Genomic DNA, 16,389 nt, shown 5'->3' with positions numbered 1-16,389 from the left:
TGTGTGTGAGCAGGGTTGAAGCACTGTGCCTCTCTTTGATCCGGTGCCAGCGTCTCCACAATGCTGCAGTGTGCTGCACAACCCGTCAGAGTTGAAGTTATCACAGACTCCCTGTGTGCTCACACACACAGGGCTCAATATATAATGATGTCACTATCACAGTCACACTGAAATAAATAACATGTGCATTCATATTTCAGTGAAAAGATAGAATTTTGAGTTTTGTCCTTTATAACGTAGCCTGTTAATATGTGTGCTAATGATTGAGATGATTCCTACACTTGAATCCCATTTAGCAAGTAAAGATTTGAAATCAAGACGTTTTTAAACCTAGAAAACTTAGATTCAATGTTTGCTGATGAGATTCCTACCAGCAGTGCTCTTCTTCTGTGGTTCCTCAGTTAGTAATACAAAGCTAGATTAAATATAATACATTTCACTCCATCAACCTGTCAGAAATAAGTAGAGTTATTCCAGTGACGGAAGTTGCTGATAGTGTTTGTTGGCCTGCAGGCTGCTGCCTATAAACCAACGTCTACAGCCTGTCCAGGTTGAATACACACTCAACGATTAAATTATAGAATTTTTCACTTATTGAATGCCCCGCTACATCCCCAGCTGCACTACGTTCACACTCTCATTTATTACTCAGATCAGTTTTGTTTTGGCTGTGCACATGGAGGCCACTGAAGTATTGTTATTGTTATATTTTATGGTCTTGACAAAATGATTAGTCAATGAGGTCAAATAAATATAATAAAACCTTAGTCATAACAACAATACCAATATTACTTTTGTTTAAAAAGAGAGAAAAAATCAATTTAGAAGAAGGGTTGAACAAGCCGGCACCTTGACGACAAACAGAAAGACAGGAGAATATAGGGACACGTGTATGTAAGCTGACAAACAACAAACAACAAAAAGCAGCCGACAGACAGATTGGAGATGAAATGTAGCCCTGGATGTATTTAGATAAAGCTGTTAGGATGGGATATGGCTAAGTGCTGGGAATGTCTGATAAAGAATATGAGAAATTTGGATTGAATTCTGTGATTTGTGATATGTTGGAAAAGTTCTCTTTCTTTTAAAGACCAACATTTATGACTGTGGTTTATAATTATTATAGGATGCAGTCGTGGCTGTCTACTGTGCACTGGTGCATTTATTGAGATTGGCTAAATATTCTCTGTATGAACTGAAATGTATTGACGGCGAGTGCATTCATGTGTGCACATAGGGCTCCCAGAAAGCCACGCTGTAGTTTGAACACTGCTACATAAAATGTAAATGATGACATAACTACTCAGCTTCTGACCCGCTGCAGGTATCATGAGATTGTTCACATTTTAATCAGTTTATAATCTGTTTTCAATCTAAAATCTCTCCAAGGATTTTGGCTCTTTTTATTTAATCTCTTTTGCAGAGTGTCACTGTACGTGTTTTACAGCGGCAGCATTGTGCTGATAGTTAGCCTCCAGTATTCACATGAATCAATCACTGACAACAATCAGAAATCAGGATCCACATGTCAGTCACCATAAAATAAGTAAAACAAGGTCATACAAAAATGAATAAATAACATGTCATTTATAAAGAAAATGTGTTTTGATAATCTTCAATAACCAATTATAAACTTTTTAGCTTATAACATTTGAGGATACGGAGAAATTATAACTCTAAAAATACTTGATATCTATAATTGTTGATGAGGCAACACTTACAAACACTGTTCATGTTTTGTTGTTTTGTTGTAAAAATACAAGCTGTTGAGCGCAGGAAACAGAGCGGATTGCAACAATAGATGACAGATGATGAACACTTGTGCTCACACTGTCATAGCAAGAAGCAGGCTGTTCTCATACACTGTTGTTTTGTATACCTAAAAAAAGTAATGCACTATAATAATACGGGACTTTGACCCAGGAGTCCGTTGTTTGTGGCCCGTGGGAAATCACATAACCTCTGTACTTAAGTAACGCCACTCTAACGTTACTCTAACTCCAACCACCATCTTTTCTTAAGCAACTCGTGTTACTGGAGATTCGAAGGAGAACGCACAAAGTAAGATATCACACGAGCTGTTGTATGAGGATACGTTGCAATATAGTGTACATATTACAATCTTTACTTGTAGTGTTAACAGTAACAGCTTTAATTTCATTTTAGGCTTTAATGAGCCAGAAAGTACGGCAAAATATGTCTGGTGGAATAATTGATATTCTTTCTTTTATCTGACAATATGAATTTAGATTTATTTTCAGAACACTAGGATCAATAAAATAAGATTACAAGTTCACAAACAGATACTGTGCCGTTCTAACACAGGAAGTGATTAATGTCAATGTCTAGTTTGTTTGTTTGTGGATGAACACATAAGGAGGTAAAAGAGCCACAAGTGCAGCAGCAATGAGCAGCAGGGAGGATGGAGAAATAAGCGGAGCAGGCTGTGGATTAACATTTTGAGAGATAATGTTCACAGAACTCATGGTGCCAAGCAACCTTGGGAGAGAGGTCAAACCCAAGCAGAGGAACAGGGAGCTGTCAGCTGCACTGTGCAACATAGATTATAAAAGGTTAATGCTGAGAGCTCCTGTTGATGTTCTTCGTTTTTACAACAATCCACTTACAAAATGGTTGCTTTTCTGTTACTTCACTGTCATTCAGAAAACCCCATGCTGGCAGTAAAGTTGCTCCCTGACACCCACGTGTTTTGGGTCCAATGTGTAGTCTACTCACATCAGTCACTTAGTCATAACTCTCTGCAAACAATTTATGACTCTATGATCACCAATCAAACCATCTCACATGACACAAGTCTGAGGGGTGAATTCTCAAAAGGATGTGTTCTGAATGCGCAGCTTCTGAAATCTTGGGAAGGACTTTTGTAAAGATACTCTAGGTAGGTACAGAGGGACTAAAGCACTGGTTCCTAAAATATTTTTAAACATTTATGTTATGTGCACTCTTTTACATAATGTCACTAAGAGAGGGGGGAGTGCATGAACTTCCTAATCTAAAGTTCAACATGCAAAGCTTTAAAACGCATGAAGGTAAAAAGCCACTGCTGAAGCCGAGTGTGAGCGAGCGCCACGACCCTCGGCTCTGTTCTAAATTTAATCTTTCCCAAACAGCCCGGCCCTGTGAATCATTATGCAAAGCAACGGCAGGCTGGAGAGAAAGGGAGGCTGTGGAGCTGCACTCATATGATGCTGTGCTGCTCGCCAGCAGATGAAAATGCTGGCAACAAGCACGTGCAAGCGTGCACTACATAATGAGCATGAATACACACACAGACACACAAATACAGTCGCAGCCCAAGCACGCACATATAACATGTCACATGTGAAAACTCACTCTGATATTAGCCAAGAGAGGCAAGACAAACACCAAAGAGAGGGTCTGGGAGCAGCTAGGCTGAACAAATGCAGCCTCTGTAGGACACATTACAGTTCATTTAGCTGACGCTTTTATACAAAGCGACTAACAAAGTGCAAACAATCATGAGGATAAAACTCCGAAAAGCAAGAATCTTGCAAGTACATTAGCTTCAAATAGGTGAAATCCTTTAAGTGCAGAAAAATTGCTTCAAATACGCCAAACAAAAGTGCAACATACAGAAACAATAGAATACAAATTCAACTATTAAGTGCAACATTCAAAGAACAGGTTTTTTTTGTTTGTTTTTCCCATTCACCGAGGTGCAGTCGAAACAGGTGAGTTTTCAGTCTGCGACGGAAGGTGTGAAGACTGTCTGCTGACCTGACATCAATGGGAAGGTCGTTCCACCATTTTGGAGCAGGATAGCAAACAGGCGAGCACAGCAGAGCATTGTGCGTAACAACTTCTCACTACTGCCGATTGTGTGTGAGTGTGTGTGTGTTTATATTGTATATATGTATATGTTATACCTCAGTGCTGCATTCAACACCGTTGACCAGGACGTTCTGCTAAAGAGACTGGAACATTTATAGTGTCCTTAAAGGAATGGCACTAAGCTGGTTTAAGTTCTATTTATCTGAGCGATCTCAGTTTGTACGTGTTAACGATGAATCTTCCATGACAGCCAAAGTCAGTCATGGAGTTCCGCAGGGTTCTGTACTTGGTCATATTCTACTCACCTTACATATGCTTCTTTTAGGCAATATTATAAAGAACCACTCTATAAACTTTAATTGTTATGCAGATGATACCCAATTATATCTCTCAATTAAGTCAGATGAAAGCAATCATACAATGTACCCATAGTTTTCTCCCCCTCAATCATTTACGCTATCTATTCCTAACTCCAAATTCTCGCGAACACAGAACGAACCACACTGTCACAAATAACTCAAGGATGTTGGATACAGGAGGATATTAAAAAACAGTTATGGATGTATAGAGAGTTCGATTTATCAAAGTATTTCTCCAATTTTATTTAAAAAAAAACACTACATCCCACAACCACATTGTATAATTTGGGGGGTAACTTCCAATACAATAGTAGTCTCCTACTTGCCAAAAGGGTTGAGAAAGCAATAGTGTTTTTATTCTTTGAACACCAAAAATGCACATTCAGGTGTTGGGTTGAAGATATACATTGAGGGAGTCTGATTAAACTTTTTATTTTTTCACCAATTAATGTGGTTACACTACTTATTATGGTGCTCTTTATTGATATTTTAACGGCACAAGTTTCATCATTATTTAGTACAATATGTTTGTGAAATCCTTACTGCACATTACATTCTTTCAGCTTGAAGAGATTAGCCTTAAAGAAACAAACAACAGGTGCAAATGAATTGAATGAGTGAATGAGTTGCATCGCCAGAACAGCCTCATCCTATTAATCCTCAGCCCCAGTGCAGGATGAGTCCTGCCGGCCAGTTACTGTACCATCCTCCAGCTCTAATACCTAACGAATTGATCCCTCAAACACAAATCCCTCCACATATACACGTAAGTCAAATCAATTTAGGGCACAGCCAAGTCCCCGCTGGATTCATTCATTTGTGCTTTGTCCCTGTGCCAACAAGCCTGCCAAAAGTAGTTATCAATAGCCATGGATCAAATGCGCCGTAAAACACACAGGCAGGCAGACACACTGTATGTAATGAGATTTCCAGAATGTGTATGTTAAATTGTGCTTTGTAATTTGGGATAACTGCTGTTGCAAATGCGGCTGTAAAGAGGCCCTGACAGCTCACAACAGACCCATTATCAAATGTTGGTAAAGTGGAGGAATTGATGCACCTATGATGCAGTTTGCTTCAGTGAGCCGTAAGCCTTCAGTTCAAGGACAGAGGCACTTTTCTGGACCCCTCCCCATAACATTAAAAGAAAACTCCCTCCATTTCTCAAACCCTGCATGCAGTGCAACCTCTCTGGGTGGAATAAGTGCCACAGATGGGAATGTTGTCCACATCTTTCTCTAATACCTTTAAAGGAGAATTCAGGTTTAAAGCTTGAGTCTTGTTTTTCTAGTTTTGATCATCATTTCTGTCAGTTATGATATCATTTTACTTACCCAATAACTGCTCAGGTCATCACTTCTACAAAATGCAAGGGGTCAAGAAACACTAGCAGACAAATGATCAAACAGCTTCTAAAAAAATGTTTTATCCATTAGCAAGCCAGCTATAGCAGTTTACCAAGAAGCACTGCGAGTAGTTGAAACGGCGTCGGGAATTATCCCCTACCTAACGAGTGTTTCCTCCAGCAGGGACGATGGGAACTTAATGTGGTGCTCTACCATTGCTGACAAAACCCAAAGATACAAAGTATACTTAGCAGCTGGAGCACTTCATCTTCCTTTTATCAAAAGTCATCGCACAGCGCTCTTTAAAAGTGACATCAATTAACACTAAGATATAAGCCTTATTCAGATACAACACTGTACCAGTGTATAATATATGATAACCAATTCCAATGAGTCTCTTAGGAATGAAAGGAGCTTTAGCCTGAAATACAAGGCCTGTTAACATGAACGAGCAGCGTGAGTGGCATGCTGGATGTGTATATGCGAGGGGTAAAGCCGGGCCACAAAGTGGATTCCCCCTCAGGGATCGAGGTAATAATCCTCTTCTGCAGCCTTATCTCCTGCCCTCACTTAAGAAGAGAGAGGACAACGCTGGGCTGCAAGTGTGTGTGTGTGTGTGTGTGTGTGTGTGTGTGTGTGTGTGTGTGTGTGTGTGTGTGTGTGTGTGTGTGTTTCTTCAGAAGCAATCTACGGGATTTTAGGCTGTTTTATCTTGAAGAATGCGTGCACGTCTGTATGCACCTAGACTTTAGACTTTAGAAAGATGTGAGTGCATGTGAGAAAATGTGTTTCATTCGGAGAGCAACAAGGTTTCCTCTGACAATAACGTGTGTATCCGCAGGCATCTTTGTGTCAAGTTTTTGTAGAACCGGTAGATGTGTGTGTAGCTAGATGAAAGCTTCCCAGGGCAGATATGATGGTGTATACACTTGGGCACACATGCGTGTTTGTGTCTGACATTATTGCAATGAATGAGACAGAAATTGAAGTAAAGGTCATTCAGGTATTACATCGGCATATCTTTGTGCCTCATGCTAGAACATTTTCATATTCTTATTTTAAACCTCTCTCTTAACTGCACAACATTGTCTTTAACTTGTCATACTTTACTTGTTTTAAATTTGTTTCATTTACAATACAACCTGTACATGAGTGCATTCTTGAAATTTAATTATCAGCAAAACAGATGGCACTAAATGTCTTCATAAGGCTCCCTGTTGTACACTTGTGGCCAGGTTTCATTCACAAAAATTTCACTGAAGAGAAAAAAAACATTTAAACAGCGCAGAGCTTGAAGCTCGGCTTTAAGAAACTGCCTTATAACAGTCTCAAAGCAGTCTCACAGCTGTCTCACACCCATCTCATAGCCGTCTCACAGCCGTCTGACAGCTATCTCACAACTATCTTACAGCTAGCTTAACTCGCTCACTTTGTGTTGCAGTCGCTGTAATACTGCAATACTGTAATCTGTTATACAATATTATTATTGTATAACATATGCCCATGTCAAAGAAAATCAGGCCTGTGTGTAATAGTTTAACGAACCACATCAGTCTCCACTGTTTTGGATGAAAAAATTGTATTAAACGTGTATTAGCACACGTTATGAAAAATGACACAACTTGTTATATATTATAGTTAGAAACACCCTAACCCACCCCAGATCATGTACACAGCGGTGGATGTTTGTCAGACTGCCTCAGAAGAACATCTCACGCTGTCTTTCAGCTCATGTCGTACATTACATTATAAAACTGCACGTTTTTTTGCTAAAATGCTGGCAGAAGGTGATCACAAGCAACAGATGTCAAGGTCTACACAAAGGGACACATTCCACTTCCGGTGTAGACAGGAAGCGAAAAGACAAAATAAAGGAGTTGGAGCACTTCTTTTCTGTTGAAAGCATAAGGTCAATACCCCGGATATGTTGCAAGTCTATTACAGGAATGACATACATACAGACAGACAACGTTTCACGCCTGCAGCAAATCTAGAGAGACTCTCTGGACCGTAGGAGGAAACATAGAAAAACTCTTCTATCTCCCATGCAGTTTGTGAGAGGTGGATGGGTGGTTGTGTCTGTTACCATAGCCATTCACAAAGAGGCTTCAGTTGAACTCAACTGTGCATCTAAAAACTCACGGGTGAATTCTCAAAGAATGAATTTTGGCCAGATAGCTTCATGAATTGTGAATCACTTGCAATTATCTGCTCCGTCTCAAGGTCCCACTCACAAACAATATTGTGCGAATGACATGGAGAGAACGTGTGTGTGTGTGTGTGTGTGTGTGTGTGTGTGTGTGTGTGTCCGCAAAGGATACCAATACATAGCGGCATCGTCTTTTAATGTTCATTTTGCTTAGCTGATGTGGAAAAAATGCTTGCAAGAGTAATATTTGCAATTTGGCAACTCCATAATATTCTGAGTTTTACAGTTTATTCCATATTTAAGATCAAATTCCACATTGAGAAAATCAAAGGGCCCTTTAAATGTGCTTCAGTTAGCACCAACACTCAGAAGACGCTAATAATTTCACTGACACAAGAGCAGCGAGACGCCGTTTGCTTGGCAGCGCAGGTCTGCATTTCACTCTTGGTGGGGCTTTGAGAATTACAATTTCTTTTTGACTTAGTAGTGCAGGTTTAGTGGCTGCAAGAGTCACACATACCTTAGAGCATTCAGCCCACAATGTAGTAGAAATGTTGTATAGGTTTACAGCAGGGGTATTAACTAAAATATAACTAAAATTCTAAGAGGTCCAGTTAGAGAAGATTTCTGCAAGCAAAGGGTCATAATGATATAATGACATAATGATCATAATGATCATAATGATGCTCATAAAGGAGCATCATAATGTCTAACTTGCGTTATGAATTAGTGTGATTGTTACGTTCTCTACTAGTCTAGGGCTGGTGGGGAAGTAACAACAAGAAATTTAATAACCCGGGCGAAGAAAGGGAGAATGAGGCAACCGATTTGTAAAAGAAAAGAGCATTTAATTAATATACAAAGAAAAAGATCCATAACCAATACACAAAGGCACAACTGAAAACAACTTTCTTAACAGAAAGCAACACACCAGAGATGGTAACACAAAGTATCTCCACACATTCACAATGCTGCTCCACAGCTCCTTAACCACTCCACCACAGTAAAGGACCGACACCAAGCTCACACACTGAGCAGGAGGAGAAGAGAGAGTGGTATTGCCCCTCTCCCAGCCTTTTGTGCAGGCACTGATTATGAATTGCTGGCACCTGAGGGAGCTGCACCTGGGGAGAGCCAAGCAGAAGGAGAGACACGCACCACAGCACGCAACACACACCACAGCACGTAACACCCCCTCCCTTAAAACCAAACACGTGTTTGGCCACAGTTAAACAATACCCCCACACATTTTGGAAATGTACGATACGCATCTCAACCACGGGACAGTGCATCCGCCACAACATTGTCAGCGCCCTTACATTTTTTGGCCCAATGCTGATTGTGGTTGGACATCTGAGAGAGGAAGACAAGCGGGCGGAGAGGCCGGGCTGAGCCGCTCAGGAGGCCGGGCTGGATGTGGGCTGAGCCGCTCAGGAAACTGGTGGAGCCGCTCAGGAGACTGGCGGAGCCGCTCAGGAGGCCGGGCTGGATGTGGACTGAGCCGCTAAGGAGGCTGGCGGAGCCGCTCAGGAGGCCGGCGAAGCCGCCCAGGGGGGAGCACAGGGGCCTAGAGGGGCGACGGGAGCACAGGGACTGGGGAAACTACCATCTGACAAACGGTACTCCAGCCATCACCTGAACCGTCATCCGTACCACACAACTGTGCAACCCAATGGCGCATCACCATACCAAACAACTGCCTTACATTACACACACTAGTGTTCTTAGCAGCGACACAACACTTCTCCAAGGTAGGGTCACCTTCCTGGGCAGTGATGAGCGCCTCACGGGTTAACGGCAGAGACACTACAGGAGCTGTAGTGACGGAATCGGTTACACCTTCAAGCCCTGTCCTTCACCAAACCATCAACAAGGGGCCACCTGTCATCGGATATAGCAGAAACAAATAATGTATCACCGAGATCAACATCCTGAGTCTGCTTACGAGCCTGAGCTCTGGTTAAAACACTAACTGTAAACACCTCCGGTTGAGTCTGAGCTAGGTCATCACCTACTACTTCAGGAACTGGAGTGTCAACAACCTCAGGAGTTGGATATACTTTACCTCCCGCAATGTCATTACCCATGATGAAATCCACACCATCAATGGGAAAAACAGGTAGTACGGCAAATGGGAAACAACCAGTAGCCAGTTTAGACTGCACATAAATAAAGTGAAGAGGTGCGGGCACACAACCCATCCCAATACCGCTTATCACCGCAATTGCACCACAGGCAGTCTCAGCACTCAAGGGTAGGGCACTAGCAAGGATAAAGGACTGTGAACCACCACTGTCTCGCAACACAGTGACCTGACGCCGTTCCTCCACCTTCCCTGACAGAGAGACAAAGGCAGTAGAAATTAATGGTTTGAAACACTTATCAGGCCCTTTGTTAGCAGGGACCTGACCACTAAGAGACACCGTTTTTATCAAAGCCACTCCGTGGGGCTGCCTAGGGTGCAAGTGCGGTGGAAAGAGGTATTGGGATGGGTTGTGTGCCTTAATAATTTATTGATTATAAGTCCGGGTCCGGATAGGTCGGCGTCTGGGTCCGGACTCGGACCGTGGTCCGCCTGTCAGTGGCCCCTGGTTTACAGTAATTAAAAACTACATAAGCCTAAGACTCACCAAGGAAGCGGAAGGTCCTGCGCACCAGCGGGTTGAGGTAACAGCAGTCCCCGGTGGCCACTGTCTTCTCTGAGCGGTCAAACTCTTTGGACGTGTACTGGACGAGGAACAGCACCGTCTCCGTTATTGTGATCTGACAGAAAGGAAGGACAGAGAGAGAGAGAGAGAGAGAGAGAGAGAGAGAGAGAGAGAGAGAGAGAGAGAGAGAGAGAGAGAGAGAAGTCAGATGAGCTGCGTAACAGTTTATCTGAGTTTCATTCATTGGCAGTACCATTTCCTCACACTGTGTCACACTGCCCAGAGGTAGTGGGCTCCATCTGTACAGAGACAGCTGTGGATGAGACAGGAACATATGGGAGAGAGGAGGAAGCTCACAGCGCTGCGAAAGGAGCTGTGTAACAATTTTCTTTTTCTGTGCTTCCATCGCTGATTTGTTGATGTAGATTTACATTAGATCAACTATACACTCTTGCAAGTGGTGGATTTTGATTGTCTTTAACAAAATATTTATAATTGTTGACATTATCCTAGTTTTGGATATAGAACTTGTAATGATTTTAATGATTACATTTGCTGCTGAGAAGATTTCATATCCAACTGAAGGGCACAAAACCTCCGCCAAGGCCATTTCCATAAGTGAAAAATAATGCACGCATCAACCCTTCCACCATGTTTCATAAAAATCAGACCAGAAGTTTTTCTGTAATCCTGCCACTTTCAGAATACATATGAGAGGAAATATAGACACAGAGCTGCACATGCATTTATTTTTGTTAGAGTTATAGAGTTTTATTTGAATAATTACGAGACACATCATCATCGAAAAGATTCTCCCGGTACTCCAGCTGGTCCAGAAACATGGGGTTTCTTTTGGGGTGTTTCCTTCCTGGTATACAAACGTAGCCATTGCAATTATGCATTTTAATTTAATTTGAATACAAGTACATTAAGACTCTGACTGTTGTTTGTGCCTATGCCCAAAACCGCAGTTCGGAGTATTCAGCCTTCTTGCAGACCTTGAATGGAGCCCTGCAGGGGGCTCCAGTAGGGGACTCCGTAGTCTTGCTGGGAGACTTCAACGCACAGGTGGGAAACTATGGAGACACCTGGAGAGGTGTGATTGGGAGGAACGTCCTCCCTGATCTAAACCCGAACGGTCGTTTGTTGTTGGACTTCTGTGCTAGTCATGGAATGGCCATAACAAACACCATGTTCAAACATAAGGATGCTCATAAGTGTACGTGGTACCAGAGCACCCTAGGCCAAATGTTAATGATCGATTTTGTAATCGTATCATCTGATCTGAGGCCGCATGTTTTGGACACTCGGGTGAAGAGAGGGGCGGAGCTGTCAACTGATCACCATCTGGTGGTGAGTTGGATCAAGGGATGGGGGAAGACTCTGGACATACCTGGTAAGCCCAAACGGGTAGTGCGGGTGAATTGGAAGCCCCTATCCTGGAGATCTTCAACTCACACCTCCGGCGGAGCTTTTCAGACATCCCTGTGGAAGTTTGGGGCATTGAACCTGAGTGGGCGATGTTCAAAACCTCTATTGCTGAAGCTGCGGTGATGAGCTGTGGTCTCAAGGTCTTAGGTGTCTCAAGGGGCGGTAACCCTCGAACACTGTGGTGGACCCCGGTGGTCAGGGAAGCCGTCCCACTGAAGAAGGAGTCCTTCGGGGTTATGTTATCCGGGAGGACTCAGTTGCAGGGTACCGAAGGACTAGAAGGGCGGCAGCCTCTGCCGTGTCAGGTTCAAAGCAGCGGGTGTGGGAGAAGTTTGGAGAAGCTATGGAGAAGGACTTTCGGTCGGCACCAAGGTGCTTCTGGAAAACCATCCGGAACCAACCAAGCTGTGTACAGCAAGGGTGGTACCCTGCGGACTTTGACTGAGAAGGTTATCGGGCGGTGGAAGGAGCACTTTGAGGAACTCCTGAATCCGACTAACACGCCCTCTATGGTAGAGGCAGAGCTGGAAGCTAATGGGGGATCATCGTCAATTTCCCTGACGGAAGTCACTGAGGTAGTCAAACAACTCCACAGTGGCAAAGCCGCAGGGGTTGATGAGATCCATCCAGAAATGCTGAAGGCTTTGGGTGTTGAGGGGCTGTCTTGGTTGTCACACCTCGTCAACATTGCTTGGAAGTCTGGGACAGTGCCTAGAGGGTGGCAGACCAGGGTGGTGGTTCCCCTATTTAAAAAGGGGGACCAGAGAGTGTGTGCCAAATACAGGGGTATCACACTTCTGGCCGATAGTCGAACCTCTGATTGAAGAGGAACAATGTGGATTCCGTCCTGGTCGTGGAACAACGGACCCTTCACTCTCGCAAGGATCTTGGAGGGGGCCTGGGAGTACGCCCATCCGGTCTACATGTGTTTTGTGGATCTGGAGAAGGCGTATGACCGGGTTCCCCCGGGTTGAAGTAAAAGTTGACGCAATCGTGGAGTTGTCCGTCTAAACTGAAAGAGTTTAACGTATCAGTTGAAGTAAGCACTGAAAGTCATTGAGGTATCAGTTGTTACGTCAGCTGAGGATGATTAACGGCAATGAGCTGAGAACCTACGTGAAATAGATTCAATTTCTTTAAATGCTTTAGGATAAAAGAATTTGAAGTGTCAAATAGTAGATATGAATTTATTTTAAATGTAATAGGTGAAAGCAGTTGAAGTGTCCGTTAAAGTGAAAGACAAATGAGAGAAATAATGGCTTTGTTGTTGCTTTGAAAGACAAAGTTCAAAAAGCTTTGGTCCCATCACCGAAGAGCTGACAGTGTGTGAGGAGGACAAGCTTCTCAAGGTTTTTGTGTAGGAAGTGGAAGTAAGAACAGTGTGAAGAAAGATTTTAAGCTTAGTAAACCTTAGTAAAATTCTATATTATTGTCACATAAAATCTGTGTCATATATTTCACACTAAAGTTACATTTGATCCCACATCTCTGTTAAAAAATTACAAATATCTTGATATTTTTATGAACGTAAAGCTTATCTCTTTCAAAGCTAAGAAGCACGTTGCCTTTCGCTCTGGTGGGTTCAGGTTTCACTGCAGGTTAGGAAGAGCTTTAAAGATCTCAGCTATGGTGATCAGTTACATTCAACCAAACCTTAAAGCTAAAATATACAACTTCACACAAAATAAATGTGAACCTCTATACCAGGGATGGGGAGCGTATACGGCCCGCGAGAGTGTAAAACAGAGAAAGCTGGATGCAGAATGTCACACTTTCCAGGAGAAATGGACGAACGATTGTTTCTCTGTGGAAGTAAAAGGCAAGTGTGTCTAGTTTGTGCGGACGTACTTGCAGTGATGAAAAACAATCTTGAGCGTCATTACAGCACGAAACATGCCAAACTGCACGAGCTGAAAGGACAAGTGCGTTTGGATAAAGTTAACACTCTTCGGCGGAGTTTGGCCCAACAAGCAGCTCTCTGCAGAGCAGTGGTCTTCACTATTTTTTACATGAGAGCCGCATTGATAGGACAAAGTCAATAGGAGAGACACTTTTACCGCAAAGTATGAAAAGCAACACCCAGAACATACAATATGCAATGCAGCCAACCAATACATTCAATAAAAGTAGAATTAGCTTAATACTGGGATGATGTTGTCAAACTCTGCAAACAATATTTCTGCTGAAGCCAAAAAGCAGTGTTTCACAATTTTTGAGTCTGAGAAGGTTTTTTTTGCCCGAGCCAAAATCTATGCAATCTCAATCTCAAAAGATGCCTCAGTTAATCGTTCAGCTGTATTAGTTGTCCTGTGTATGAGCCTTTGTTTTCCAGAAAGAGAAGAAGAAAGGTGCTCTATTTTATTTACTAATTTCACTTCCAGGTACATAAATTTAGTTGAATTTTCACCATTTATCTACCTGTCCAAAAGCACATTCACCATTGTAGTGCTGGATAGACCGCCAAAACTGGCAACTCCGCAGTGAGTCAGTGTTCCGGCTGTGCAAGTTTAAATATCTTGTTTCTGGTCTATATTTGCATCTTTTATCAATTATTATTATTATTATTATTATCAACTATTTTATTATTATTTGTAGGCTGATAGAGCAGACACTGTGTTTTAATGGGTTATATGTAATAGCCCTGCTTGTTTTTAGTGTTTTTATGAAATATCTGTATTGACTGCATAGTCATATCTATCACCCCTTTATTTAGCCTCTTGCCATGCGAGCCTCCAATTAAAGCTTGGCGAGCCGCGCAATGAGTGACACTGCTCCAGAGCATAACACAACAACATGGAGAGATAGATCGGTAGACCACCACACCAAGAACAGACTATTCCACCACTGCTGTACAATTATCACTGCCATGTGCAATATTCACTTTATTTTCTATCAACCACTTGGTACTTATATTATTTTTATTCTATTTAATTATTGTATACTGCCTTTTTATGTTCTTTTGCTGTGACAAGATACATTTCCCCGTTGTGGGACTAATAAAGGATTTCTGATGAAACAGAAAGATACATGGATAAAAAAGTTGCTTTTTTGCACAGCATGAAAGAAATGTGAAATGAATGGGCTGTGTCTTGCAGAGGTTATGAGTTCAATAATTAGTATGGCCTTCGAAGGATGTTGTAAAAAATAAAATGGCTTGATCGGAAAAAGGTTCCCCACCCTTGCTCTATATCCACAAAAGTGATGACAGCAAACTGCAATGTATGTCTACCAAACGGACTCTTCTGCTTAATAGCAAGAAGGGAGAAAAGACGCATTCTCTTTGTCTGGACAAAGTGTTCATGTACTGAATTATATCATCTGTGTTTACTTTAGAGATAATATATGGCTTTAAAAACTAGGCATGGGGTTAATAGCATTTCATCGAATCTGACTCTGAATCAGCTAATGAATCCTTTGAAATCTTGAATCAAATCCTTTTAAATAGTTTGTTTGATGGGGCGTTTCTTTTTCTCCCAAGATCCGACCTCCACCACAGAGATCCTGCTGTGCTGTGCTCTCACTAAAGACTGTGATGGGGTCAAACCAGCATCGCCAAATCGGGCCAGGGGTGTAAAGCGGGGGGGCCAATGGCCAATTCCTAATTCCTTCCAGAGCTCTTGCTCAGACCACACTCATCTTCAAACCTTCATTTTGATCTCAACTACATGCCTGTAAAGTTTCATAACTGCATCTTGCACAAAAATCGGTCGGGGCTGGTAATAATGATAATTTGAAAACAGAAATAGAAATGCCTTTGTAAAATGTTTTTTAGTGTCTTGAATTCTAGGGTAAAAGTCATAATATTGAAATATGGTCACACATTCAGTGATCAGAATCCGTTCAGGTTACTGGCTTCAACAGCCTCACTACTGATAGTTTTACAATTAATATGTGGCTCAATCATTCAAACATCAGTATCAGTCTAAAGATAAATACATCAGTTCATTCATCTAGACTTTCAGGTAAAATCCAGAACTAGGGCATGTTTGAAAGCTGAAATGTGAGTCATCTGAGAGCAGGAAGAGAATAGTGAAAAGTGTCTAAGGTTTTTCAGGAGCCATAACTGCCATAAGTACATAAGGGGAAAGTGGAGGTAAACTGAAAACAAAGAACTTGGACTGAACTGGCATATCCACAATGAGTTTTTTATTTTTTTGCAATTATCTTTAATTGTAAACACTTTCATGTTGGGAAACATGTCATTTTAGGGCGGGGATCCTCCAAAATTGTGTTAAATTCAGGAAAGGAAAGTCTCCATGACGTGAAATTACCAACCGGGACACTAGAAGAACCCAAATGAAGCTTATTTTGTTCGCTTGTTGTTGGCATGCATTAACCCGTTATTGATCGTGGGATTCCATTCCATTCTGGCTACATGGGGGTACTGAATGTCTGATTTTACATAGGACCGCTTGGTTTCTCACAATAAATCATGATGTATATCCTGGTTTGGTAAAAATATCAGCCTATTAATATCACTGCAACTTGTTTACAGAAAGTGGGTACAAAAGAGGAAACTTACTGGGTAGTCGCTATGGTTTCATTCATTTTCTGATGAGGAAATTATAAAGCACAAGCACAAAACATTCATACTTTCAACTATATCAGAAAAATGGCAACTCTCCCGTGGTAATGCGCACATG

General features: G+C 42.0%; 1 protein-coding gene across 2 annotated transcripts in view; it reads right to left on the bottom strand.

Moving 5' to 3' along the window:
- The window catches only part of LOC115025691 (phospholipid phosphatase-related protein type 5-like), a 47,173-nt gene that overhangs the window by 14,684 nt on the left and 16,100 nt on the right, over nt 1-16,389 (bottom strand). For both annotated transcript variants that reach the window (XM_029458128.1, XM_029458127.1), the window contains one exon: nt 10,298-10,430. In XM_029458128.1, the coding sequence (XP_029313988.1) occupies nt 10,298-10,430 (133 nt within the window). The remainder of the gene's footprint in view (nt 1-10,297; nt 10,431-16,389) is intronic.

This window comes from Cottoperca gobio, chromosome 20 (assembly GCF_900634415.1).
Source record: "Cottoperca gobio chromosome 20, fCotGob3.1, whole genome shotgun sequence".
NCBI lineage: Eukaryota > Metazoa > Chordata > Actinopteri > Perciformes > Bovichtidae > Cottoperca > Cottoperca gobio.
This window is presented reverse-complemented; position numbering and strand designations above follow the sequence as displayed.